We start from the raw sequence: 27,706 nt of genomic DNA, 5'->3' as shown, positions 1-27,706 counted from the left end.
CACCCCAAGGATTGATATTTTAGCCATGGTGGGTCTTTTGAAAGGAAAATAAACTAATATTAAATCATTTCCTAATTCGCAGGAGACTAGACAGCTTTTTCTTTTAACTGTAAAATTTCCCAATTTCGGCATTTTCACAACGCAAAATTTCCCAAAATGTCTAGGGTCTTTTTCCCAAAATGGGCAGAAAAAGCCCTGGACTAATTCATGATTCAGCAATCAAACAAATGTATTCCGTGTGACACGTGAATGAAATTCATTCTTTCAAGGATAAAACATCTTCAAAAGTTCAAAGAACTCCATTGTTGAAATGTGACAGAAAATGTGTTTAAGTAATGAAATTTAAAATCTAATCATTTAAGGTCAGGATTTTCAAAAATTTATTTAAATGAGTTTCAGTCAGTTGCTGTTTGGTGTTTGTCCATAAGATATGTAAAATAACTCAAATTTCAACAAAATGTAAAAAATCATTGCTAACGTAAAATACGTAAAAGGCTATGTGTCATACCTCAGGCTTAAAAAAAATATATCTCTTTTTCCCATCATAGTGTTGAGTTCTTTGTATCTTTATTTTTGTCTTTACAAATTAATCTCCTTTCTTTTGACCCCCACCCCCACCTCCAAAGTTTCGAAGTTGTACACTCTGCACATAAATATATACATACAATACAATTATAAAATAGGTCAAGCTGTGTATAAGTATTAAGAAAACACAACAACACTATTATCTATCTTCTGAAGTATATTAAGACTAGTATTTTTTTATCTAATTTAACAAAAATATCTTATTTTAAAATTTAAGGGAGAGTAGGGGCACTGTTATTTATTTGTCTGCAAACATTTGATGTCAAACCCATGTAGAGTAGACATAAATTGCATGTTTGGTTTTAATACCCAGCCAAGGGCACTGCCATGAAGATACCAGCTGTCATACTAGCACCAAAGGACTAAAGGTATGATATGGCGGTTGATTGAAAATGTGACCACCAAGACTTGTTTTTTCTTCTCTACCAAAATTGGGCCAAATATTGAGACCCTCCCCCCCCCAAAAAAAAAGAATATTTTTTAACATTATAAGGAAAGTCTACAATTTTTATTTAAAAATAATTATATTTTGCGTCATTTTTCACATTGTTTTTGTTAATGGACTTGTGTTCCATTTGTAATTTTGGCATTCTGAAGTCATAGCATGCAATTCAATATATAATCCCCACTTCAAGCACTTTTAACATGTATAATACACATTGATTTTAAATGCTCTGATTTGATTATGTTGCAATTTTCAAAGTTTACCAGGGCCCGAAAACAAATCACAAAAAAACCACTGCACACAAGAAATGTTATAACTACCGTTACATAGCAGGCAAAACCGCAATGATATGATAATTCACAGATGAACACGTAGTAAACACTAGACTAAGAGGAAAGTGCTGCTGCACAGGGCTCAAACCGCGACTGTTTGAATAATAGCACAGCACTCTCAGACCCTAGCTACATTAATGAGTGATCTGGGATAGTTTTTTTTATTATTTTGACATTTCATGTGTATCCTTGTCTCGAGTCTGCCATGGTAAAAAAATCCTCAAAAGACTCATTGACGGCCATTTAGGTGGACTATCTTGTAGCCCAAGTAATTGTATGTTTACGGATTTTTTTACGTTTTTTGATATGGCAAATCCTTCACGTACAAATTGTTTAGTATCAAATGTGGGTAGTTATTCCGATCGGGATTCCGGGTTAAAGCATTTAACATCTAAAAAATATCATAAAAAAACAAGAAATATTACCAGATAATGATATTTTATATCAGTTCCATACATAACAAGAGCCGTCGTAAGACAGCGAGCTCGACAACGCCGCTTTGACTTAGAATACAATAACGATGTAATAATACCAAGTTTGGTCTCTTTATGTTAAACCTAACTAAAATTATTCAATACATTTTATTAAGTGCATTTAATGAACGGTATAGAAGTTTTTTTAATTAAAATCCCAACTTGCCCTTAACTTTTTGCCTAAAACTTTAACATAAGTCAATCAGGGGCCATAACTTGTATTAAGGATATGGAGTTATGTAACCTCATTGGGTGATGGTCCTGAACAATTGTGTGAAGTATTAAGTCAATTGAATGAAGGGTATAGAAGTTATTAAACAATATCCCAACCTGCCCTAAAACTTTAACCTAAGTTCCATAGTCAATCAGGGGCCATAATTTGTATAAAAGATAATATGGAGTTATTTAACCTCATTATGTGATGGCTCTGAACATCTGTGTGAAGTATTAAGTTAATTGAATGAATGGTATTGGAGTTTTAAGTGAAAATCCCAACTTGCCCTAAAATTTTAACCTGCCCTAAAATTTTAACCTAAGTCAATCAGGGGCCATAACTTGTATTTAGGATAATATGGAGTTATGTAACCACATTGTGTGATGGTCCTGAACAACTGTGTGAAGTATTAAGTCAATTGAACAAAGGATATAGAAGTTATTAATAAATATTTCAACTTGCCCTAAAACTTTAACCTAAGTTCCATAGTCAATCAGGGGCCATAATCTGTGTAAATAATAATATGGAGTTATCTAACCTCTTCATGTGATGGCCCTGAACAACTGCATGAAGTATTAAGTCAATTGAATGTAGGGTACTGGACTCATAAGTGAAAATCCCAACTTGCCCTAAAACTTTAACCGGACGCGGACACGAGTAGTATAGCACACCTATTCTTTGAATAGTCGAGCTAAAAATGTCATATCCTATGAATAATTAAGAGTTTGACGTGTCTTGCTGTCAAAACATAGCGATATATAAATGAAGGGCACCTGCAAGGCTTCAGGGCACAATTTTTAAACAATTGGAACATTTCGGCCAGGGCCGAGTTGTTACGATTGTATTTACGAGGTCTATCACGAAGCTTGTCGGAGGTGGCAGAGTTATTACGATTGGGTCGAGTTGTTCCACTTGGCATAATTGTTGTCTGTGTTAGTCAACTTTCGTTTTATTGGAAAGGTAAATAATGTGTTTTAATGCATTAAATGCTTGTTTTGTGCAAAATAACTTCTCACCTACATGGTAAAATATGAATATAAACCTTTATGATCAATGCAAACCATAAAATACTACACTTAATACAATTTCAATATTTTTCAAAACACCCCTGGTTTTTGCACATTCCCGTTTAGACGTTAGGGATTGGAATCCTGTATAACACGTCTATAATTTAGTATAATTTTAGACTAGATTATCTCGGACCCCAGCAATCTATATAACTGAGCTAACCTGTAGCTTTGCTGACGCACGTTTTCGTTAATAATGAAAGGACATCTCTAAAGAAGCCCAGTTATTAATTGTTTAAAGTGCAAAATTTCGAGCTTAAACTATGATAAAGTCGGCCACACCTAATCCGAAATTTTGCATCCGAATTCTATCGCACTTCAAAATAAAGTTATTGCATTTTGTACAAAAATCAGTGAAATAATACGATTTGCAAATTAAAAAAGTAAATATGACTCCAGGTGAAATGAAAATGTATTGAATATACCTTGTGAACGGTTAAAACACCTGATGATTCCAAGCGTCAAAATCAAGAAATTAGCCCGTCATGAAAATAGCAAATGCAGTTAGTCAAATCGAAAAAAGAGAAGTGCAAACTCCGCGCAGTGTTACTTCCCTTACTGTACTGCAAGGGAAGTAACACTGCGCGGAGTTTGAGAGAAGTGTTGTAAACGAATAAGACTTACCGATTTAAAGAAGTAAACAGGCATGAATTAAATAATCGTTATACATGTTAAAATAGCAACTCGCTGAAATCTCTCAATTATTATCTAAACTTTTCGGTATATACTTAAACATTTATCTTTTGATCAATTTATAATCCTTTTATGACATCAATCTGAGGTGACCTGGACAAAACACCGCAACAGGCTACAGCAGCCCAACAAAGTTCGTTATGGGCTAATGGACATAGCAGCAACCACCTTGTTGGGGGCCAAGCGCTGGTGAAACAGAGGAAGAATAAAAAAATGAAAGTACTGGCCCAAATATCACAAAAATACTCAAGTCCAATATCAATCTCAACTCATTTGACCACATACTTTTTAAAAACGTATTTAGTAATAGTAGTAAATCGTCACCTAATGTAGTTCTTAACATAGGTGACAAACTGTGTTTTGACGCTAAAACAATAGCAAATCATTTTAATCATTTTTTTACAACGGTCGCATCAGTTCTAGTGGAAAAACTGCCTGTTGCAACAAATTTGTTCAGTGTTTCATCTAGTGTTTTTCAAAACTTCTACAAGCAGAGAAACCCTGAGTCAAAATCCTTTAAACTACATACTGTTTCAGAGCAATTTGTCCTGAATGAATTATCCAAACTAAATCGTTCAAAAAGCACTGGGCTTGATGATATTCCTGCTAGATTTCTAAAGGATGCAGCTCCTTTTATTAAGATACATATCACATTTTTAATAAATAGTTCTATTGTTAATGAAAGCGTGCCAAATGATTTAAAGATGCCAAGGTCAAACCGCTTTTTAAGAAAAATAGTAGGTCAGAAGTTTCAAATTATAGGCCTGTTAGCATTTTATCAATTGTGTCCAAAATTCTTGAGCGAGCTATCTACACTCAGCTGGAATCCTTCTTAGTAAAAAATGGTTTGTTGTATGAATATCAAAGCGGGTTCCATGGTAACTACTCTACCGACTCCTGCCTAATACACCTTACAGATTATATACGTAGACAATCTTCTAAAGATTTATTTACGGGCATGATCATGTTTGATCTACAAAAAGCTTTCGATACAGTAGATCATATTTTATGCCGCAAGCTACAGGTCTTGGGTGTGGAGTCGGTGGAGTGGTTTCGCTCATACCTAACCGACAGAAAACAGTCTGTTCATTTTAACAATACCAAATCAGATTTTGATTAAGTTGTGTGTGGTGTACCTATATTAGGTCCTCTGCTGTTTTTATGCTACATTAATGACATGAATACAAGCATCAGTTCTAAATGCAAACTTATACTTCAGCGCTATCTTATTTTCTCATAAAGACCCTGATATTATTAGACAAGTTCTTGGTCAAGAATTGATAAACTGCAGCATGTGGTTAACTGATAACAAATTATCCCTTCATTTAGGAAAGACCGACTTTTTGGCTCCAAACGTAAACTTGGCAAAATAGGGGATTTCAGCATTCAATGTAATGGCCATGAAATCAAGTCTCAAGATTCAGTCAAATATCTTGGGTCAATTTTGGACTCTTATTTGTCAGGTACATCTACTGTGAACAATATTGTTAAGAAGGTTAACTCGAGAATCAAATTTTTATATAGACAACGTGAATTTTTAAACAAATCTCTTAGGAAAACTCTTTGTAATGCATTAGTTCAATGTCATCTTGACTAGTTCATCATCTTGGTACTGTGGCCTTACCATGAAGTCTAATAATAGACTCCAGGTGGCACAAAATAAAATTGTTTGTTTTATTAATAATTCTTATTGTAGAACCTCGCTTTCAGTGGCAAGTTTTGCTGATCTTGGTTTTTTAAATGTCGAACAAAGATGTAGACAACTTAGGCTAAATCATACACAAAATATCTTATAACAAGTGTCCAAGTTACATGAAGGATAATTTTGCCAAATGTAACAAAGTTCACTCATATGGCAGTAGATCCAACTTAAAATTTCATGTCCCACATAATGGTGGTTTTACAGCAGCTTCTTTATATTTTAATGGTATACGGGATTGGAACATGCTTCCAAATAACATCAAAGACACAGAATCAAAGTATGTTTTTAAGAAATTAGTCAAAACTCACCTCTTAAATGAGATGGAGAAGTTTGAAAAGTCTGTCTTTTTGTATTCATAATTTTTATGTATTAGATAAATATAAGTGCGCTTTCTAAGAATACGCACAATTTTTATATAGTTGCTTTGGTATTTTTTAAATATTCCTTAACTATTTGTATAATTGTGTGGTATATTATATAATTATGTGATACTGATAGTAATTTATTTGTGATGAATGTCATATATTAATTTAATTCATCTGAGTATATGATATAATGTTATATAATACTGTTCACTAAATCATTAAATGCCAACTTTAATACCTTAGACATGGACCCCGTTGGAAATAAGCTTTTGTACTTGTGCAAATCTTTACGGGTTATCCTGTGCAATGTCATTTATTATGTTAAACTTTATTTGGTAATAAATTAGAAAGCTTTATCATTAACACCAGAAGTAATACTTGTTTTAGTAGATCTAGTATTATGTATTTCATGTTAAACTTTCTGTGATATAACTTATTAGGACTCTAAATATCATGCAAATACAATATGTGATATATCTTATATTGATGTAAAATGTACTGTTATTGACATAATGCACGAATAAAACTACTATTACTACTACTACCCAATAACCTACAAGCAAAAACTGCTGACAAAATAACCTTTTTTCCAAAAAATCTTGTGACATCCCCCAATTGTTGACAAATAATAACAGTTGTAACATCCAAATGTTAACAAATTCCTTTAAATGTTGACAATTTTGTACTTGTGTTTAAGTCTTTCATAAATCCCTCTCAGAATAACTTTGTTCCGTGGTGAAATGGATATCTTCCCCAACTGCAAACCCAGAACCCAGGTTTGAATCCTTCTGCTAGCAAATTTGGATAGTTTCTAATTAACTTTTACTCAACTTATACCATATTTTTATAACAAATTTTCAAAAATATTTACCTTTGAATAGCTTAGTCTTAGGATTCAATGGGCAAATATTGCAATCCGTGGACATGAAAATCCTTTTATTCCCAAAATATCAAAAGAAATTCATTGATCTGATCTGTTGATTGTTATCTTTGGGTAAAATGGTCTTTAATGCTTCTCCGCCAGATTTCTTCAAGCTAAATATGCAGGACCAAAGAATGAGATAAGAACATATAATTAGACATTCATCATTTATTATCAAATTCAACTACACAAAATGAACAACTGTAAGATGGTTAGAGAAATGGAAAATAAACATGATTGGATTCCAGTCCTTTAAACATTCAAAACTTAAAACCAAATATTCTATTTGAATAGCTAGGAAATGCAGTCAATTAAATGAAAACCAATAAACATTTTCCAACTTAACATCATACTTTTAATATGTTTATTCCAATTGGAGTATGCAAAGTACAATATACACGTTTATTCCTGCTCTTTAAATAAACAAATATAAAACATGATTTCCACAAAACTGAGTTTGAGAAAGATAAAAGAGGGACACTATTATTATGTTATTGACTTGAAGCCAAAAGGTGTTATCAGCTTGCTTTGATTATACATAGATTGCACCTTCATGCTTTTAACAATGATGTACATGTACATTCTACTTTTTAAAATGTTAATTAGTATCTGAGCCCTAATCTTTGATATAAACTGTTTGGTAAGTGTTCCATTTAAGGCATAACATTGTAAATAGCAATCTGAGCATACTTACACACAAACATTAGAGATAGATGTAGTCTGCAATATATTTTGCAAAGATTTTTGCCTGAGAGACTTGATAAATATGTTTTAAAAAATCTGGAACTGCTCGTATTTGGTTCATTGATTCTCGAAATGTTAACTAACACCAAAACAGGTATTTTTCACAGGGGTTCTAACAGCTAATGTCAATCATGAAAACTGACCTGGGCTCTGTTTCAGTATTTACAGCATTCATGCCCAAAGCTTGGTAAACCTTTTGAAATTGTGTAAGTAGTTCATATTCATTTTAAGGTACTTCATACTGTTTGTGATGCAAATGTCCTGGCAAAAAAGCAATCTTTACATCGGTAAAGTAGTCTGAAGTTAAAAGCTCTCAACCATAAATCCCTGTGTTTACAATATGCAGAACCTTAATAAAAGTATTTTAATTACATGACATGATCTCTCAAGGCACAGTAAAATTAAAACAGTATCATTAGTATTAAACATGAAATTCAAGGTACAAGTCTTATATCTAAGACCTTTTACTAATGCAACTGATTAGTCAAATGAGAATTCTTCTAAATTATGCAGAATTCAAAATTTTAAAATACATTCTTATTCCAGGATTTTAGCTGTTATTTTCCTAAATTTACATAAGAAATTCTAGAAAAAGGTCTGCATGTTCATATTTTTTTTTCATCTTGATTTCTTTCTGATTATGAACTTTAATTTCAAATTCCAATCAAACAAAAACTGTTATCCTGACCAGATTTTCCTTCTTATATAAAAAAGTTGCCTTCCTTCTAACTTCTAATAATAAGAACATTTTCCTTCTAATAATGATCAGATATATAAAACTCCATAAAAACAATATTGTCAGCTGCACTATTTTCCACGAGTAGTCATTTTCCCAAGTGACCCAATAACTCATCGTCGTCTTCTTCTGTCGTCTGGGCTTGACTCTTGACGCCGTCTTGGTGGCAGAGATGGTCTTTTCTCTACTCTCTCCTGTATAACAGTTAAATAAATGTAAGATTGAATTTACAATATTTAAGAAACAGAATATAACCAGAATGTGAACAGCAAACTGCTGCTACTGTACTTTCCTTCTTTCATTAAAATTATGCTGTCTGACAGATATAAATTAAAGAAAGTCTGATCGAGAATGTTACTGTTTCCTTCATTTACAGTAATGAGCTGCAGAATAGAACTATCCGCACATAGACAGGGCATGTTATGATAACATAACCTGCATTTTCCCGTCAGTTACCAGAAGCCGATTATGAAGCAATACATTATCTAGATCCAAAGGTAGTTGGCTTTAAATTTGCAGTAGTGCTTGAATTTTGGATATGACCATCCCTACAAGGTTTAGCATTGTGACGCACCACACCTATATGAAATACTTCCATATGAGAGGCTATCCATATAAACTCTTACTTCCTAAGTTTGTCATATATTATTCAGCGAAAATTTGAAATCTTGCGAAGATGGTATCAATAATATCCACAAGAGCACCATGAAATGAAAACCAATGTTTGTCTGTTTTTTCTTAGGGGCATAACTCAGCATTTATTAAAGTTATGTGTACACTGTAATGAGTACACATGTCACCAGAGACAATACATATCTGTACACTGTAATGAGTACACATGTCACCAGAGACAATACATATCTGTACACTGTAATGAGTACACATGTCACCAGAGACAATACATATCTGTACACTGTAATGAGTACACATGTCACCAGAGACAATACATATCTGTACACTGTAATGAGTACACATGTCACCAGAGACAATACATATCTGTACACTGTACAGATATGTATTGTCTCTGGTGACATGTGTACTCATTTGAATACCTTTAAATGTTATTTGAGTTGTGGTGAAGGACAAGACTGTTGTTTTGACAATTATAGTTTATTACCTGTAAACGAGTGTCCTTGACAGCTGGTTTCCTCTGTTCCGCCTGCCTCTGCTCTTCTGTAAGTTCCCGTATTGGACTGTGCTTGTCACCGTTCACTGACCGTTGACGTAACTTTGGTCGGATGTAACCCGCCTTTTCCCGTGCCTGAATCTGAAATGAAGTTGGAGAAGTATTATTATGCTTTTGGCAAAACAGAACATGAGGAGGGTGAACATTTCTCAATGAGTCTACAATAAACAAGCCACATTCTTTTGCACCCTATCTATGACAATACATGAACTTGAGGGTTTTAGCTTGCAGCACTCTTTTTTTTTTGTAGCACCAATCTGCCCTCATGGAAACCAGCATGGGCTACCTACTGCCTTCATAGAATGAAAAGATAATACTGTAAAAAACTTCTTTCGTTTTTTTTTTTTATCAAAACTTGTAAAATGATTATAAATACATGCAGACTTTGCATGGTTGCCAGGTGAAACCTTATATTACTTCAATTAAACACAATTTATATTGGTTGGGTTGAATTCATAATGTTCAAGTCCTTCACATCCCAAAACAAGGTGCTCTTTTCTCCCTTAGCAGCCTGTCCCTCTTTCACAGCACCCTGTCCATTTTAAAACCTGGTTAACATTACTTCTTTCCCTTCACCCTACCCCTACAGAATATATTGAATTTCTACACTACCTGTGGTTCTGTGAGTGGTAGCCAGTATATACATGGTGTGGCTTTAGTTTTCTTGAAGAGATCATCTAATAGTCGGGCAGGGGGTTCCTCCTCCTTCTTCACTTCTGTAATAAGCATTGATATAGTGTGATTATAACAGCATACAAATTCCCTAATTTCAATTAACATACATGCCCATCAACTTATGATGGATGCTTTTGTATTAACACACATAAATTTACAAATTCACACATAAGTAGATGTTAACTTAAGTATGGTCCAATTTGATATAAGTCTACTGTTTTGATTTTAAACAGCTACTTGCTGATGTGTATCATCATGTATTTTCTTGTGTTGAAACCAATATTGATATATGTATTGAAAGACCTTGAATGTTCTCCTAGTAAGAATCAAACCTGACTTCTTGGGTACAAAGGGGACACCTTTATATGTATACCACTATTTGTTTTAAGAGGTTATGTTCCCGCTACACAAACCTTTCTTATCCTGATCCCGGCGATCTAACCTCTCCCGAGATCGTTCACTGGTCCTACGTTCCAGCGGGGACGCCGACCTCCTACCCCTGGGTGACCTTTGACCTCTAGGTGACCTTGACCTAGATTTCTGGAGGGCGGGGTCCCAGTCCTCCCGGGTCTTTTTGTCACGGTCCCATTCCCTCACCGGCTTCCGAGCCTTTTCTCTTTCTTCTCTTTCCTTGGTAAAGTTTAGATTACATTTTGCTTGAAATTTGTGTATATGAAGATTTAATATATTATTCTTATTGTTTTATCAATGTTATCCTTATGATGACTATGATAATTATCACTTAGTTTAGTATTTGTCACACAATTATGGGATGGAAAACAGACAGTATTTTTCTTTTAAATATATTTCATGAAATGATAATTTCAAATTCCTGACATACTCAAATAACATATGTAAGTAAAAATAGACCCAAGCAAATATAACAGCAAACTACTTGTACATACGTTATGCAAATAAAATAACCTTCAATCGTTTCTCCCTTTCACGCTGCCTCTCTGTCTCCCGTTCTGCTCGTTCTCGCTCCCGTGCACTTTCCCGTCGCACATCAGGTTTTGCCGCTGGCTTTTTCTCAGCAGGTGGGATTGGCTTCATACCACCGAGGTAGTAGTTCAGCTATTTAATATGAAACAGTTTTTATAAGTATGGATTTCAGCACTGAATGACACTTATAATAGGTTTTGGTTTCCATTTCAAGAGATAATATAGCTTATTTGGTTATTCTATAATTTGGTAGAAAAAATTACAACAGAGCCATCACAAACAACAAATTTATTTCCATTGCCAGTCTTTATGTATTAGGTTAAATACACAGATATCATATATTCTTATTTTTAACTTTGATTTCAAAAACATTTATGAAAATGATCAATTTGAATATGCCTATTTGCATTATTATCAGTAGAAAAAGAAATGACCATTAAAGGCCTTATGTGGTCATTTTTAAGAGGATCAATACCTGACAAATAGGAAAATTTTACATGAAGATGTTAAAAACTGGGACTCTAAAAGACACATATTACAATAGATTGAATGTAGAAAAGCAGGAGACATATCGATCCATAGTTCAATAAATGTTTTTTGCTCAATAGCCTTATCTTTAGCCAAATTGGACCATAATTTTTATTTATAATTTCAAACGTATTATATCAGCTTGTAATTTTGCAGTTGTACAATTACCTGTTCCTGTGATGCAAAGTCCACAAGCAGGGTTTTGGGGTTGGACTGTGGCCACTTAGTGTTGTGGAGGGCCTGTCTTGTAGCTGCAGCTTCGTCATCAGTTTCATACTGGGGACAGGTGAAAGACAGGTATTCATAATAATACATAATACCCAAATCACAGACAAGAGCATTGAAAACTAGCGCTAACCTTCATCTGTTTTTGCATTCGAGGATAATAACAAATTATTTCATTTAGTTATTATGGTTTAAATGCATTTCAATAGATTTATAGATCCATAACATGTACCACTAGAAATCCTCCCAAAAAAACTTACCGTAACAAAACAATGCGACTTAATCTTATCAATCCAGAAATCTGAAGGGCCAAATGTCCCTGTTCTCCCAAGCAGTTCTTTAAGCTGATTTAACGTAAATGGTCGCACGAGGTTTCGAACATGAACAATCCGGCTAACAGGATTTCTAGCTGGTGACGGGGAACGACCCACTCTTTCAGGTTCGTCAGCTTTTATTAACGCCAAACCACCAGACTCAAGGCGACGTATGACCTTTATTTCCTCTGAAAAACAAATAGATAATGCTTTAATATAACTAACAATTTATAGATACATAATAACCTAAAGAACAGCCCATGATTTATTATGGATATTTTCAAGTTCAGTATGGATTTTTTCAATGTCATGTCAAACTATTTCCAAGTACATAATAATAATAATAATCTATCTATTAACTCTATTATTTTATTTAACAAACACTTTGTTGGTAAATTAATACTACAGAGTTTATACCATGGTACTTCTATACAATGTAAACTCACTATTTCTATCCCTTTTTTCCTTCTTGGTTTTTTTAACGGGCTTAGCTGCCTGTGCGACTTTAACCTTTTGTTCGCTCTTAGCCTCATCCCCCTCTTCCTTGGCTTCAGGGCGGGGTTTCACCTCTCTCTTGGGCTCCTCATCACATTCCTCAACCTGAAAATAATATAATCTATCTTTGCAGACAAACTCATGATAAGATTGAATAAATGCTTTAAGTGCCACATGTGTTTTTAGTGCTAATTTTTTATATTATATTTTCCTTGTCAGACCTTTAATTCATACTCTCCCAACATGTTTGAAATTCCTTTCTCAATCCTACAATTAGATCCTTCCCAGATGAGCGAAGATTTTCATAATCCCATGATTAATGGAGTCAAGCTTGTATGATTTTTGGTACTTTACAACAGAATATAGAAATTTAGCATATTGCATTAAATTCTCAATTTCAAAGATTGTTTACTTAATAACCTCTTCTCTTCACTATCCTTTCCATTTAACACTCCCCCTTCAACCCTTCCATTTTAGACTTCCCTTTCACCCCTTCAGTTTAACACTCCCTCTTCACCTCTTAAATTTAACACTCCCCCCTTCACCTTAACACTCCCCACTCACCCCTTCAGTTGAACACTCCCCCTTCAGTTAAACACTCCCCCCTTCACCCCTTCAGTTGAACACTTCCCCCTTCAGGTTTTTAACTTCTTAACTCACCCCTTCAATATTTGCCTTCCTGTCAACTCCTTCATCCGCTGCCCTTCTCAGCCCGACTCTTCCTTTTCCACTCATTCAGTTTGACATGTATATTTCCTTATTCATCCGCTAATTACATACTTCCCTAATCACCTGTTTAATTTAATTTTAACCAAATCACCTGTTTAATTATATTACACAAGTCACCTGTTTAATTGTATATTACTCAATTCACCTGTTTAGTTATATACTGTTCCCACTTCAGGTTATACTTCCCTATCAACCTTTTCAGATTTACACTTCCAAACTCACCATCTCTTCCTCACTGGATCCACCTTTCTCTTCAGGCTCTTCTTCCCCTTCTTTCTTCTCAACATCTCCCTCCTCCTCATCATCATCATCTTCACTTTCCTGCCCGCTTTCCTCACTTCCAGATTCATCCTTTTTTGCCTTGGTTGATTTGGTCACATCCTGAAAACATTTTCAGAAATGGTCAAGATATATTCAATTAAGGATGCTGATATATTTCAGCACTCTGACAAAATAAAGGCATACACACTAAAGATTACAATATACTTTGCACCAGCACTGAAATGCATGCCTTTACGACCAAAAACAATAAACCATGAACAGATTGCCTTTGATACCTGGATTTCTTATATTGCATTATACAACTAAATGATCTTGCAATGACTTAATTCATATACTCCATCCTATGTTTCTAAATAGACCATGAACACACCTGTGTTATGGTTCTCTGTATTATCACTGCTCTGGTATCCTGCTTTTTTTGCTTCTCCTCTAGCTCCGTGGAGTCTGGCTGCTCCATGGATGGTGGATCCACTACGGCTTGCTCCGCAGTAGTGTCATCCTCATAATCCATCTCATCATCCATAATTGGCTCTGGAGCAAGTTTCAAAGTAGCCTGCTTTATCTCTGGAATCAGCTCCTGAAAAACATAACATTCAATTAAGATTTCCATTTGTGTAAGTCACACTCCTATCAGGGCCTTTAGTGATCTCACAGTTGCTTCAATTTAACTTCAATGTTTTTCTTTATTGCAAGCTCAAAGTGTGAACTAAGCCTTGTGGTGATTGTTTTTTTTATTAACCATTTCCCATGCAAAAGACCTCATAACACATTGACATGGGTTTAAATTCACTAATAATAGGGTGTTTAATTACTGAAATGCCATTTTTACATTGCATCATATCGGTGAAATATTTTCCAAACACTGAATTCAGTATAAATACTGAAAACTATTCAAGGGATTTAAAGAGTCAGTTCAAGAGACATTTCAAGACATGAAAAATCTTAGATAAGGAAAATCTAAACAGTCATTGTAACTTGAATTTATGAACCTACAAGAATACAGCTGTAACTATAACAAGCTGTTCTTTACAGGAATGGTATTTTCAGTAAAATCAGCAAGCGTGTCACAAGTGCAGACTTGTGCATTTAACCTGCTGTTTTTTGTTCTACATCAGTACCTTGAGACTATCTGTAGATATGGATATACTGGTGGCCTTCCTGGGTTTGGGTTGGGAGAGGGATGTCGCAGACCGGGAGCCCCATTTCCTCTTCTTCACAGCAGGCTTCTCCTCCACCGCTTCGGGCTTCTCTTCGCCGCCTTCATCATCCAGGGGTCGCCCTAGAGTGAAGCAGGGTGATTGTGGAAAGATAGATAGAACTGACATTGTCTGCAAAATCAAGTCCTGTGGAATTCACCTTATCAAGAACATTATATTTTTTTCACACTGTCTGATTGAAAAGCAAATGATCTTAATGTGTAAAATTGCACTAGCAATAAATTTGATTCACTACCAAATAACTGCTTTGCCTGATCAGTCGGCAAAATATTTCGTTATTAACATAATTGTTATTTTTTTACTTTTCAAGCAAGGCAAGAGATATACTGTATTTGCATTGATAAAAAAAATAAACTTGATACAACTTAGGTTATTATTAAAAGTTAGATAAAACACCAAATTGTACAGTGTGACCAATGACTTCTTATTTGTGAAATTGCGGAACTGAGTAATTATTCCTTTTCACTTTTCCCTTATTTTCATCATATGGAGGATATGTGTTGAGTTTTGGTAAAAAAATGAAATTCTTTTCAAAGAGTGATCACGCAAAACAATGTTTTCACCGGTCATGCAGCCAAGAGTGAAAATGTAATTTTCCATGATTACAAGTGAAATGGATATCAGTCTTACATAGAATTCAACAAGTATTATTTTTCTTTTATGCTTAAATTTCAAAATAACTGTCAATTTAACTGGTGTTAAGAAGTGGAAACTTGTGAGATAAACCTTATGTTGTGACATCATCTTTGTGATGTTATTTCTGAAATTTTAATGTGAGCACAGTGAACCCTATATTACATTTATTAAGCAACACAGGAGCCAAAACCTAGAAGAGAGTGAATAATATTATATAATGTATATTTCATAGAAAACCATAAAACATCTTTAATAGTTTTGATTACTGGAAGACAGGTCTGCAGCATAATAATACAAAGAAGTTATTCGAGCACCACCTGGTATACTTACGATTAAGAGATATTTTCTTTGTGACCTTGATTTCCTTTGCTTCAGGTTGAACTTTGGAGTCGGTAGATTCCTACAAAATAGTCCCGATGAAATGGAAATTTATAACTAGAAGGTGATGGTAATGTTTTAAACTAATAGTTCCATAGTTTCTCTCATTATAAAAGTTACAGATGCTGTAATTCATGATAAAGGTAAACGCTTTTTTAATTTAATTTATCATTAAAATAAATGTTTTTTTTGTTTGTTTTTTTAAATATTAAACAGTCAAATTAGTTGCAACAGCTTTTTAAAAAAATACAAAATGCATGTTACATATGACAATATGTTTCATTAATTTCATAACTTTGAAACCTAACAATGAAATGTCCACACAATAATCATTCATTAACATCAATTAGTCAAACTATTTCTTTAGGCTTAAAAATATGAACAAAAACAAAATAAAACCTGAAAAAGAAGGACGCTTTAATTAGCACATGTTAAAACCATGATATTTATCCTAGATACCAACTGCCCATACTCTCTGATAGCGATGCCATGCCGTCTCGCCAGGCGGGTGGGGTAATATCGTACAGACGGGATTTAGTGTACCAGTGCTACTTTATATCTCCACCCAATGAACCCTGAAGATCCAACGGTGATATGACTGTAGAATTCAGAGCACAACAGTTGAACTTAGTCATAGTTCTGTGTTTTTGTTACAGAAAAACTTCTTGTTTGAAAGTCTCATTTATCATGTTGGTTTTGGCATGATGGTAGCTAGTTTTTTGACAGTATAGAATGCTGGCTTACACGCTCAAGTAAGGTTTATGTTTTTTTTTTTATGTGTTTTTACTCCAGGTGGCATACAGCATACAATAAAACATATATTTTAGTCCATTTTCCAACTGTTAAGCTAATTTGAAGCAAGATTCCACAATTATCACTGCTAAAGAGTCCTTCAAAACATGTGCATGTCAGCCTTCCAACACAAATGGGATTTGCTACTTCAACAAGGAATGGTGTTCCATACAAGCCGTTTTGTCCACATATTTGAATGCGCACTTTGGTAGTCCTTAAGAATAAATGTGCACTGACATACACCAAGGTAAAAATTTAATCCAAAAGTTCCTTTGTAGATCATATGGCATTCACTTAAAACACACACAAGCATAAGTAGAAACAATTGTCAACAGGGTCAGCAGTTGGTATAAATAGAAGATTGTCCTGCACTTTTTCCGAGATGTAAGAATGGTTTTCACAAAGTTTGGTTCACTTCTTAACAAAGTCCTTCGTTTGGATCGTACATTTTAAATAGTAGAGCATCCGCTGTCTGTGGTGGGTTCATTGGGGACTTTGGGAGGGCACTGGATTTTTTGTCCGGGGCGTAAATTTGGCATCGCAATCTCTACATCCTGACGTATCGCCTTCACTATCACTGGATCATCAGATAATCATATACAGCAAGAAGGAGGTTACGAGAAGGAGTTTTTTGTATGTTGTAAATTTAATGTAGTTGATTAGAGTTCTGAAGATGCAGGTTCATATTTTTACTGATGGTTAATTACAACTTTTAAATCCCATGAAATATACATGCTCAATATATCTTCTCATAAATCAAAGAATTTATGAAAAAATAGTGTTTTATTATTTTTCCTGTTTTTCATTATGCCATTCAAAACTCTTTGATCAAACAACCATTTATTTTATGTGAATAAAATGCTTGTGAAAAATAGCATTATACTTGATATTTAAACTCAAACTTAATATTCCTTTACAATGCTATGAATGTAACACATCATATATTTTTTATAAATGATAAAACTTTCTAATTAACTACCTTAACACAATTTTATAGATTTTCTTGTTCTTTCCACAGTATAACTTAATTCCAGGCTACCTTATAAAGAGTAAGAAATAGCCTTATTTTTTACTAAACATGAAAAAAATTAGTCATATGTCCAAGAAATGATTTTCAGTGATAAAACTCCTTCTCCACTAAGACAGATTTTCCTGCCTAGAAGTTTTACCTACCTTGGTTTCTTTCATTTCAGCATCTGCACTTTCTCCTGGGGTCGACCTGAAAGATGAGAAATGAAATAAAGACCATGAAAAAATAATTTTTATAAAATAGGAACCATTTTTGCAAAAGTGATACATATCATAAACATTAACTATCAAGAAGCTTCATTTAATAAACTCTGACAGAATAAAACGGGACATTTAACTGTGGTATTGTGTTGAGAAGCCTGAGTGTTTCAATACAAAAACTAGGCTTTACTCAATACAAAAACTAGGCTTTACTCTGCAGAATTTGGCAACCATCCATAACCCCAACACTGACTCCCAGCCCCAAAACACCACCAATTTGTGAACAACATTGATCCCTTACTTTTCCTCTACTTTTTTTTCTGCCTTTTCGTCAGCCGTGGGGACAGTGTCCATTTTCTCCTCAGGGCTGGCAGACCTTGACCTCTGACCTGTTACCTTGACCTCCTTGGTTGTGGTTGGCTCTTTTGATTTCTGAACCTCATCACTAAAACATGAAAATACAATTATAAACCTACATTTATTTTAAAGATTTTACTAACATTTGCCCCTGAGCAGTAAGATTATTTAATATGTATAATTACTGTTGTTTTTATTATTTATGGAAATATGATATTACACCTGTAAAATTATTCTTAAATTAACAATAATTTGTTTTTCATGAAAAAGGACCAAGTTCACATCATCTACATGACTTAGATCTTGATTTCTTTTAAATCCAGCCAGATACTAACATAGATAAGAAACATTTCAGAACAAGAGATGTTTGTCAAACATTATGCCCATTCAGCACCACTTTGTCAGACACATATGGAGATTATTCAGTCAAGATGTTAGAAGAAAAATGCACAGATTATTGCCTTTTCACCTAATGACATCAACATAAAAAAGAATCATTTGCAGATTACATACCACTGAAATTTGATAATGGTAGGTCAAACAGTCAAATTTGTATTAAAATTTTAACTGTGACCTTTGCCCTACTGACCTCAAAAACAATATAAGGTCATCTACATGTCAAGGACAGCCTACCACTGGTGTTACGGTCCTAGTTGAAAAGTGAAATTTTTGTGCAGAAGTTTTGACACAGACAGTGGGAATGATATATGCCATCCCTCAGGGACATAAAAATAAAACAATACAATTCAGCATATTCTTTTTTTTTTTAAACTTAATCTTCAAGATTAAAGGTATACAAACTATACATACTCTGCTTGTTTTCTAAGGCGTTTAGGCTCTGGGGACCGAGATCGGCTTCGAGATTTTGAACTACTGGACTTTCTCTGTTGACCAGGCTTCTGTCTGCTTGTATTAGAAATAGCATTACAATGTGGCATTTCTTTTAATGACATAGCTTTTGTTACAAAAAAAACAACATTTTGAAACAATCATGCCATATATTTTTTACTTATATCAATAATATAAGGCTTGGGAGAATAAGAAATCTCTTCAAAAATAAACTGAACTCCAGAGTTGACATGCAATTATTAATTTCTTTAAGATCTCCCTGCTCAACAAAAAAAATCAATAATCAGCATACTGTACCTCTGTGATGACGAAATCTTTGATTTCCTCTCATCTGGTGACCTTGATGAGCTTGAAGATGATGATGACCTCCCACGACCTCCTGACTCTGACGATGAACTGGAAGATGAACTTGACCTTGAACGCCTTGATCTTCCTGGCTTTTGTGCCCTTATCCTGTAATAAGAAAGGAAGCCCAAAAATAATGACCCATATTATGGTCTTGACCTTCTCTTGCTTCTGCGGATCAAACATGACAGCTTGAAGAATGTCAAGTAACATTACTTAGGAGTTTTCCTTCTGTTAATAAGATTTAATTCCAATAACAATCTTACCTTGTGTCAGACTTTTCCTGTACTAACTCTTGTGTCTTTGTTTCTGGTTCTGTTTCTATAGCAACTGGCTCTGTTTCCATAGCAACTGGTTCCGTCTTCTTTGCGATAGTTTCTGCCTCATCTGCTAGGAGTAAAGTATAAATGAAAACAAATCATGTGGCAACTATGAAAATAACCATATCAGATTTTTTTTTACATTTAAGACATTCATTACGAAAGTTCCTGGAAATTAGAAATAGGGTTAAAAACTAATCATTTAAAAATTATAACATGGTTCTCAGTTATTAATATTTTGCAGTTTGTAAAGCTACACTACCTCTTTTGGACTCAGTTTTTTAGAAGGTAGGACTCATCCTTTTACTGACTTTTGGCACTAATTTTTTTCAAATTCCTGTAAGAACCCTGAGTAAAAACTATTTTCTTTATCTCACCTTTACTTTCCTCTTTTCCAGTTTCTTCTTTCTTCTTATCATCTTTATCTTCTTTCTTCATCTCTTCGGTCTCTGTTCCATCTTTCCCCTTCATCTTATCACTATGGTCTATTTCCTGCTCAACAGGTTTAGCAGTTTCCATAGGCTCTTCATCTTTCCCTTGATCCATCTCTTTAACAGTTTCTGTCTTTTCAACTTCAGTGTCACTCTCCTTTCTCCCTTTTCCACTCCCCCTCACATCTTTTTCCTGCTCAACAGATTTTGCAGTTTCTGATGTTGCTTCTTCCTTTTCAGTACCCATTTCTTTTACAGTTTCTTTCTTTGCTCCATCTTTTCCCTTTGTTTTCGTATCTTTTTCTAAATCAGCAGAATTTGCAGCTGCAACAGGCTCTTCTTTCTCCACTTCTTTCTGTGAATTACCTTTGGTTTCTTCAACTACTGGTTCAGTAGCTTTTTCTGGCTCTTCTTTAGGTTTCTCAGTAAGTTTTACAGCTTCAGACTGTGGTTGACTTATTTCTAGAGGTGGTTCAGCGCCTGCTTAAAAACATGAGTAGAGAAAATTGCTTTTATTGAAATAACAAAGTCTGATCTAGATTGTTTTGTAGTTTTCTAAATGAGTATTATTAGCTTATTCAGTGCTGCTGATGTATGTTTTAATATACTATGAGTCTTTTGTATGTGCTTTTCAATTTTCTTTATAACAAGAGCTGTCACAGAGACAGCGCGCTTGACTATTCCGCCGCTTTTCAGTGTAAGGATTGAAAGTTTTGGCAAAACATGCATGGATCAATGTTAGATTTGATTCCAATGCAATACATGATGTGCTGAGGTATTAACATAAATGTGGTTACATGCAAAATTTTAACCAGAATTTTTAAGTGTAATAATAAAGGCCCATTATTTGCAAAATACAGTTATCTAACTTGGTTATTCAATTAGGTTGGGTGGTGAATACCATTGTATAAAGTCTCAATGCAATACATGAAGTAATTGCTGAGATAATATCCTATGTGTGCTAACATGCAAGACCTTAACCAGAATTTCTTACGTCGCATAATAAAGGGGCAAAAATTATATAATATGAAAGATAGAGTTATCTAATTTGATTAAATAAGAGGATTAAATCGTTGGGAGCCTGTGTGTAAAGTTTCAATGCAATACATGATGTATTCGCTGAGGTATTGACTTAAAAGTGGTTACATGCAAAACCTTAACAAGAATTTCTATGTCGAATAAAAAAAAGCCATTATTTGAATTGAATGCAAACTAGAGTTATCTTACTTTGTTACTTAAGTAGATTGGATGGTTGAGTACCATTTTATAACGTCTCAATGCAATACATCCAGTAGTTGCTGAGATATTAACCTATGTGTGCTTGCATGCAAAACCTTAACCAGAATTTCTATGTCAAATAATAAAGGCCTATTATTTGCATTAAATGAAAACTAGAGTTATCTTACTTGGTTAATTAAGTAGGTTGGATGGTTGAGTACCATTGTAAAAAGTCTCAATGCAATATCTCAAGTAGTTGCTGAGATATTAACCTATGTGTGCTTGCATGCAAAACCTTAACCAAGGGGTGCGCCAACGCTTGGGTGAGTAGTATAGCTCTCCTTATTCTTCAAATAGTCGAGCTAAAAACCACACCACCAAAAGGGAAGCTTCAGGTCTTGCAACACATTTTTCCCTAATTTCATGGGAATAATTTTTTTTTAGAGGAGTGGTCAGGGTTAAAGTTTTGTTTTATGCATGATGCCGATTCTGCTGATAACAACACAAATGCTATGAATGCTGTTCAGAATGTAAACTTCTTCTTAAAATCTCCAACGATGTCTCTCTTAAGACACCATACTGAAGTACTGACCTTTAAGAGCCTTTTTTGTTACAGTGTTCTATTAATTCAATATAAACTGTAAGGGCTCTTAATCTGCCCCTCTAAAAAATAATCTTATTCCCTAAAAATAGTCCATTACCCCAACTATTTTGGGATTTCAAAAAGTATACAAAAGTCCCTCAAGTACAGTAAAGGCCATAAAACTATACTACCAACCTGCGGGCTCATCATGCTCTGAGTGTGAACTTCTTGACCTTCTGCTACTTCGCCTCTCATGGGGCCTGTCTGCTTCAGCGGCTTCCTTCTCCTCACTGAAACACAATGGTATTGGCCCTACCAATTATAATATTTTATTAGTGGCTGTAATGCTTGCTGTCTTATAGAATTGAATCTCCTCTTTATTGTTTGTTTGGTCTTTATCCTTGTGCTGGTTTAGGTTTGGGGGGCTTGTCCCTCTAGTTTCCCTTTCTTATGTTAGAGGACACTCTTTCAACTCTCGAGCTGTCTGAGAGTGAAACCTAACTATTAAGGAGAAATTAGAGTGGAAAATGGATAGAGTAATGGCTGAATTGTTAAAGGAGCCATTCTGACAAATCTCTACAGCCTGAACAGTTTCATTCAGATCAACACTTCAGTTAAACCTAAGTTCAAGCCTACTTATCATACTTATACTCCTCACAACATTCTTTTTAATTCTAGTTATATAAATTAAACTAAGGTATCCATTTATAGATAATCTATACCTTTCAGCGGCTGGTTCAAGTCTTGTCAATTTCCGTCGTCCACGACCCATGGCAGGACTTTGTTCAGTCGATATTTCTCCCTCGATAACAGCCTGTGGAGTGTCCTTTACACCATTACTGGCAGGATCTTCTGGTGACTTATCCTGCACAGGACTACCACCTGCAAAAACAATTCTAGATAAAAAGGGTGCTTAAAGTCTTCCTTTGTAGTTTTTTTGACAAACTAAGGGAGGCATAAGATTGAAAAACGAATACTACAAATTAATCAAACTATTAGGTTATCACTACAATGTACCTTGCAGGGTCTTTGATGTTGCTTCACTGATCTCTGTAGGGGCATCATCGGCCGGTTTGTTTATCGCGACAGGCACTGGTTTTTCGGGCGACACCTCAAGTGGTGGGGATTGGATCTGCGGGGAGTCCGCCTTCCGTTTCTTTGGTGACTCTTCACTATCACTTTCTTGACTGGAGCTATTTACTGGAAAAAATTGAAAACAGATCTCCTATTACACTGTAAGTCAACCAAATTTCATATAGATTGATTGTGAAGAAAGTTGATAAACAATAGCTTATCTATAGAATCATGCCCTAAATTTTAACCTCAAAAGAAACCAATCCTAGAGGTGTTTATGCAAATGTACCCATGTAAGGGCTCTTAACCATTCAATTTAAGACCTTTTGAGTTGAGAGTGACTTTACCATTGACTTCTAACATTTTAATCTTGACAGTTTATTAACTTCTATATTGCAAGAAATCCTACCGTCCTTGGAATCTACACACAAAACAAATTTATTAACTGTAAGATTTGAAGCCACACAGTGATACTGAACACTCGTCAATATCACTTCCTTTAAAGAGTCAGAGATAATTTATCATCAGCCTTGTACTATTGTCACAAATTTACAATGCATGGCACAAAACAAGGACTCCATCAAGTGTTTCAAATGCTTATTTTTATCTCCCAGAATGCTCTCTTGTAAAGCTGAAACACACAATATTTCAATAGACAATAAAAGGAAATCTGAACCCACTGCCAATAATTCACATAAACACCATATATCTTAAACCAGCTTAGACAATGTTTATAACAGATACTGCTGAAACACATTTTCCAATAATGCTGTACAATACCAAGAAAGTGTTCATTTCCAACGCATAGATGTCTTCTCCGAGCACTAAACTAGACATACACATTGTAGGTAAGGATTTTTGTGACTGGGGTTTTCTTATTGATTATATTTGACGGAGTTAGAATGTTACACATATACAGGTTTCCACTTTACTCTTATTTGACAGTCCTTGAACTTGAAACTGTCAGTATGGTGTCTAACAGATATTATGAATGTCATATTAAACAAAAAAAGATGGACTGTTACTTTAGATTGAAGTGAGCACTTTTTAAATTGACCAGTCGCTTAAGTATTTTTTTAACCTTGTCAAGATCAATCAGTAAAGGTTGAGCACTTATTCCTATGGAATCTGCAAGTATGATAGTTCTTTATTTACAAAATATAATCATATCATTTGTAAACTGATTGATTGACAACTGGTGACTGGTCAATCTTTATCACTGCAGCTAGCTACAAGGAGATGCATGTGCTTGTGTTCTGTAAAATACAACATCAAAGTATATAATAGTATTTTATCCAACTTACAAGAGCTCTCTGCATTCTCTATAAGCTGCTTCTGCTGGGCCAGGTACTGTTTGATGAACTCATTTTGACAGTCCTCTTTTTCCAGCTGTGAGATTTAAAAGAGGATCTTTTCTAAGTAAGCCTAAAGGCACAACAAACATGACAAAGATTCGCCAATTTTAAACTGGTAAAGAAGAAGACTATTAATTACATGAGCAAAGAAACGTACACCATACAATTTTTTCATTAATACAGAGATAAGCATAATCAAATTTGCTATTTTCTCCTGATATAACAGGGATGGTTAAACCATAGGTGTTGTCCAATATGACGGTATATTGATGTTGCATGTATCTCTGAAAGTTTAATAATTAGTTCAAGTTTACATCATAATAACAATGATAAGGAACAAAGATAATCACTCATAATTAGTTACAGTGGCAGTGTTTTTTCTTTATCTAATATGGGGTATAATAATGCCCCATGCACAATTACAAAATAATTTCTTTTCACAAAAGTAGGAGAAACATTCACAAATCAGAAATATATTATACAATGCATTCATTTTCTTCATTATATCAATCATGTACTTTTTTGTAAAAAATTTCCAGTAAGTGTAGTTAGAATTAAATGTACAGTAAGCAATTTGATATACCCTGGTAAACCCCATCTGTAAGCACCACATGTATTTAATAATCAATATTGTCAAAAATCTTAAAAATTTAGTTCCACTATGGGCCCCACTCTTGTCATCAAAAAGGTGAGAAAACAATAAATAGGTTAAGTAGTAGTACCTACCATTTTGTTTGGACCTGCTCCTGTCCCTGTAAAATAGATAGTATGTACAGATTTAAACTGTAGGAAGCCAAGGAAACACACACTATTTGAACTGATTACACATTCTTGTTCCATAAGGCCTAAAAAAGGTTTGTTTCTGGTTACATGCCCTATATAATATAGGATGGTAGGTAGGGTTGATAGGGCATGTTATGTTAAATAACTGTCATGGTTATACAGAATACACTACTAATTAATTTCCCTATACATTTCAACACAAACAGGCAATACTTCAGATTAGAAAAATTACCTTTTCTAACATTTTCTTTAAATTCGGTTCAAACCCAATTAATTTAAACAATAAAAAGGTACCGGTATGTCATATTTCTCCTATGAAAATTAGCTACCTTCTAAATTTTGCAAAGTTAATTTTTCAAGAAATCAATGCTTCATCAGGTCGGAAGACTAGCCAAGTTATGGTCTAGTAAAAAAATATCTGATCTCTGGGATATTCATGTTGTTGTTTTTCTCTCTGAGTGCAGGTATTGGACTAAATTTAGAAGTTAATTACTATAAAATAAATTATGAGCATCAATCATACTCAAAAACAACAACACCAATTTGAAGTAGTATTCTCAATCTTAAATAAAGAGGGCAACCTGGACCACATCCTGGTACTTAGCATTTAATTATAACGTACCTCAAAGGGCAGTTTTCACTGTAATATGCACAAACAGCTGATACAATTGTTTGAAGCTAAAAAATATCTAGTTGTAAAATTAGCAAATGCAATATTTTCAAACACTAAATTCTGACACTACTTTCTTCTTAAAAAAAAATTGAGTTGGTGGAAAAAATAAATAGTGTTGGACGGGTAACCAGAAACAAACCTTATTTTTAAGACCTTATTGAAAATATCAGGTTTGGTAAGTTTACATATCTTATATCAATTCTATATTAATGAGTATTCGCATCCAAAGTCAAAAATTACGTAAAAAAAGCACAAAAAAAAGCATATCAATCATTCTTACCAGATGTTTCATTGTCTGGGTTCTCAAAAAGAAGTTGCTGAAAATGCAAATAGAAATCGATCATTAATAAAAAAATAACAATAATCTTCATGCAGACAAAATTCACTGGCGATAGTTTTGTAATTGTATTTGTATTTCTTTAGACCTTGTGGTCAAAGATAACCCGTGAAAGTGCAAGCACTTATTTCCGGAAGTCTGAGTGCGATACCCTAGCTCTTTTTCGACGAGACCCCTTGGTTCTTTTATGTGCTAGGTGCAGAGCACCTATACACAGGGTACAACTCTCCTGGGTTAAACCAGTACTGAGTACACTACTTTTCCAAGCACTACCATTTAAATGCCGAGCGCCAGGCAAGGGAGCTTTTTTTAACGTTTTTTGTATGATGCGGCCAGGGTTCGAACCCACAACCTCCCGCTCCGTAGGTGTACGCTTAACCACTAGGCCTCGGAGACAGTTAACCATTAACAGTTAACGGATAACAGTTTAGTTCCCATTACCACTCCATTGTCTCAAAATCAAGTGACCAACTGTTATTAGATATTTACATGATTACAATATTTTTTGATGATTCAAGGCGGTCATCTCAATAAAACTGCCGCCTCTGACAAATTAACACAAACTATGATACATAAATGTTTTGTAGGATTAAAAAGAAATAATGGAAGGTTTGCAAGTTTTTTTTTTTTTACTTTATATAAAACAAATCTGACGCATCTACTGAAAATGTGACATTCAACTAGCTGTCAGGCTGGCATTCTAGAGCTTGTGGTTTGATCCAAACCACATGAATGCTCTCAGAAATGACACTACTGGTTTCTGCCCAAGAAATTGACATATGGTGAAAGCAGTCATTATTTGGGATGTCATGCTAACATTTCCTGAACAGACTAAAGGTGGATTCATTTCACATAACAGCTGTCTTGATAGTCAAGCTTAAATAAATTGGTATAAACTAGATTTATAAATGAAGAGGTATGGTTGTCTCCATTACATACATTTATGGTTGTGTGTAACCTTCTTTTGCTGATTTCAGATTGTAACACATTTTCGTGGCATAACAAAAGATCGACAATGAATGCCAATCGAGAATGAATACAAGACACACATTTAGTTTATTAATCAAATACTAATTATCCGTTTATTTCAACTACTGGGTCATTCTATTGTTTAAATTAAAGTAATGAACGTAAGTTTCGAAACGTCGAAATATTTGTAGGTGATTCCACCTTAGAAATTGCTGAAATTACAAAACTTTGCAATAATAAATACCGTTTTTAGCCTTTCAACGAGATGACTCTTGCTTCCACTCTTTGACAGTCCTCTTTTATCACATTCTTTCTTAAGATCTACCACCCTAAGTGATGAAAGAGGCTTTCCATTTACGAACAGTTCTTCTTCGTCCGCCATTTTGATGCATGTACGCTTCCGACTGTTTCCGGAAATATCCGGAAAATTATGCTATGATTGTTGAAAATGATACGGATATAGATATATATATACGGAAATAGACGAAGATGATCGGCGCCATCG

At 34.4% G+C, this 27,706-nt stretch overlaps 2 protein-coding genes across 6 annotated transcripts in view; both read right to left on the bottom strand.

The window, feature by feature from the left end:
• Nucleotides 1-3,616, bottom strand: part of LOC128242812 (anoctamin-10-like) — a 38,921-nt gene extending 35,305 nt beyond the window's left edge. For both annotated transcript variants that reach the window (XM_052960154.1, XM_052960151.1), the window contains exon 1: nt 3,542-3,616. The gene's annotated coding sequence lies outside the window, so the exon portion shown is untranslated. The remainder of the gene's footprint in view (nt 1-3,541) is intronic.
• Nucleotides 3,617-6,948: 3,332 nt separating this feature from the next.
• Nucleotides 6,949-27,592, bottom strand: LOC128242542 (apoptotic chromatin condensation inducer in the nucleus-like). 4 transcript variants are annotated; one of them, XM_052959728.1, is made up of 25 exons: nt 27,446-27,592; nt 26,176-26,212; nt 25,166-25,191; nt 24,389-24,473; nt 23,028-23,210; nt 22,733-22,892; nt 22,206-22,300; nt 20,156-20,692; nt 19,725-19,848; nt 19,411-19,566; nt 19,075-19,170; nt 18,209-18,352; nt 17,851-17,896; nt 15,838-15,907; nt 14,773-14,933; nt 14,025-14,231; nt 13,595-13,753; nt 12,595-12,748; nt 12,095-12,336; nt 11,778-11,885; nt 11,064-11,213; nt 10,553-10,769; nt 10,077-10,180; nt 9,396-9,545; nt 6,949-8,472 (listed from the first exon to the last, which is right to left on the bottom strand). In XM_052959728.1, the coding sequence occupies exons 1-25, from the start codon at nt 27,581-27,583 to the stop codon at nt 8,392-8,394; spliced, it is 3,630 nt and encodes a 1,209-aa protein (XP_052815688.1). In that variant the 5' UTR covers nt 27,584-27,592; the 3' UTR covers nt 6,949-8,391. The 4 variants fall into 4 exon arrangements, with proteins under 4 accessions (XP_052815688.1, XP_052815690.1, XP_052815689.1 ...); XM_052959730.1 differs by having other exon boundaries at nt 19,075-19,167; XM_052959729.1 differs by having other exon boundaries at nt 19,725-19,845.
• Nucleotides 27,593-27,706: the final 114 nt, after the last annotated feature.

The sequence above is a fragment of the Mya arenaria genome, chromosome 8, assembly GCF_026914265.1.
Source record: "Mya arenaria isolate MELC-2E11 chromosome 8, ASM2691426v1".
Classification (NCBI taxonomy): domain Eukaryota; kingdom Metazoa; phylum Mollusca; class Bivalvia; order Myida; family Myidae; genus Mya; species Mya arenaria.
The sequence above is the reverse complement of the archived record's forward strand: the minus strand, read 5'-3'. Positions and strand labels throughout refer to the sequence as shown.

Coding starts and splice junctions, on each gene's coding strand:
- LOC128242542 (XM_052959728.1), bottom strand. CDS start 27,583: ATGGCGGACGAAGAAGAACTGTTCGTAAATGGAAAGCCTCTTTCATCA. Junction 20,693..22,205: donor AGAGCATGATGAGCCCGCAG/GTTGGTAGTATA, acceptor CATGTTTTTAAG/CAGGCGCTGAACCACCTCTA. Junction 18,353..19,074: donor CGCCTTAGAAAACAAGCAGA/GTATGTATAGTT, acceptor TTCATGTTTTAG/TGATGAGGTTCAGAAATCAA.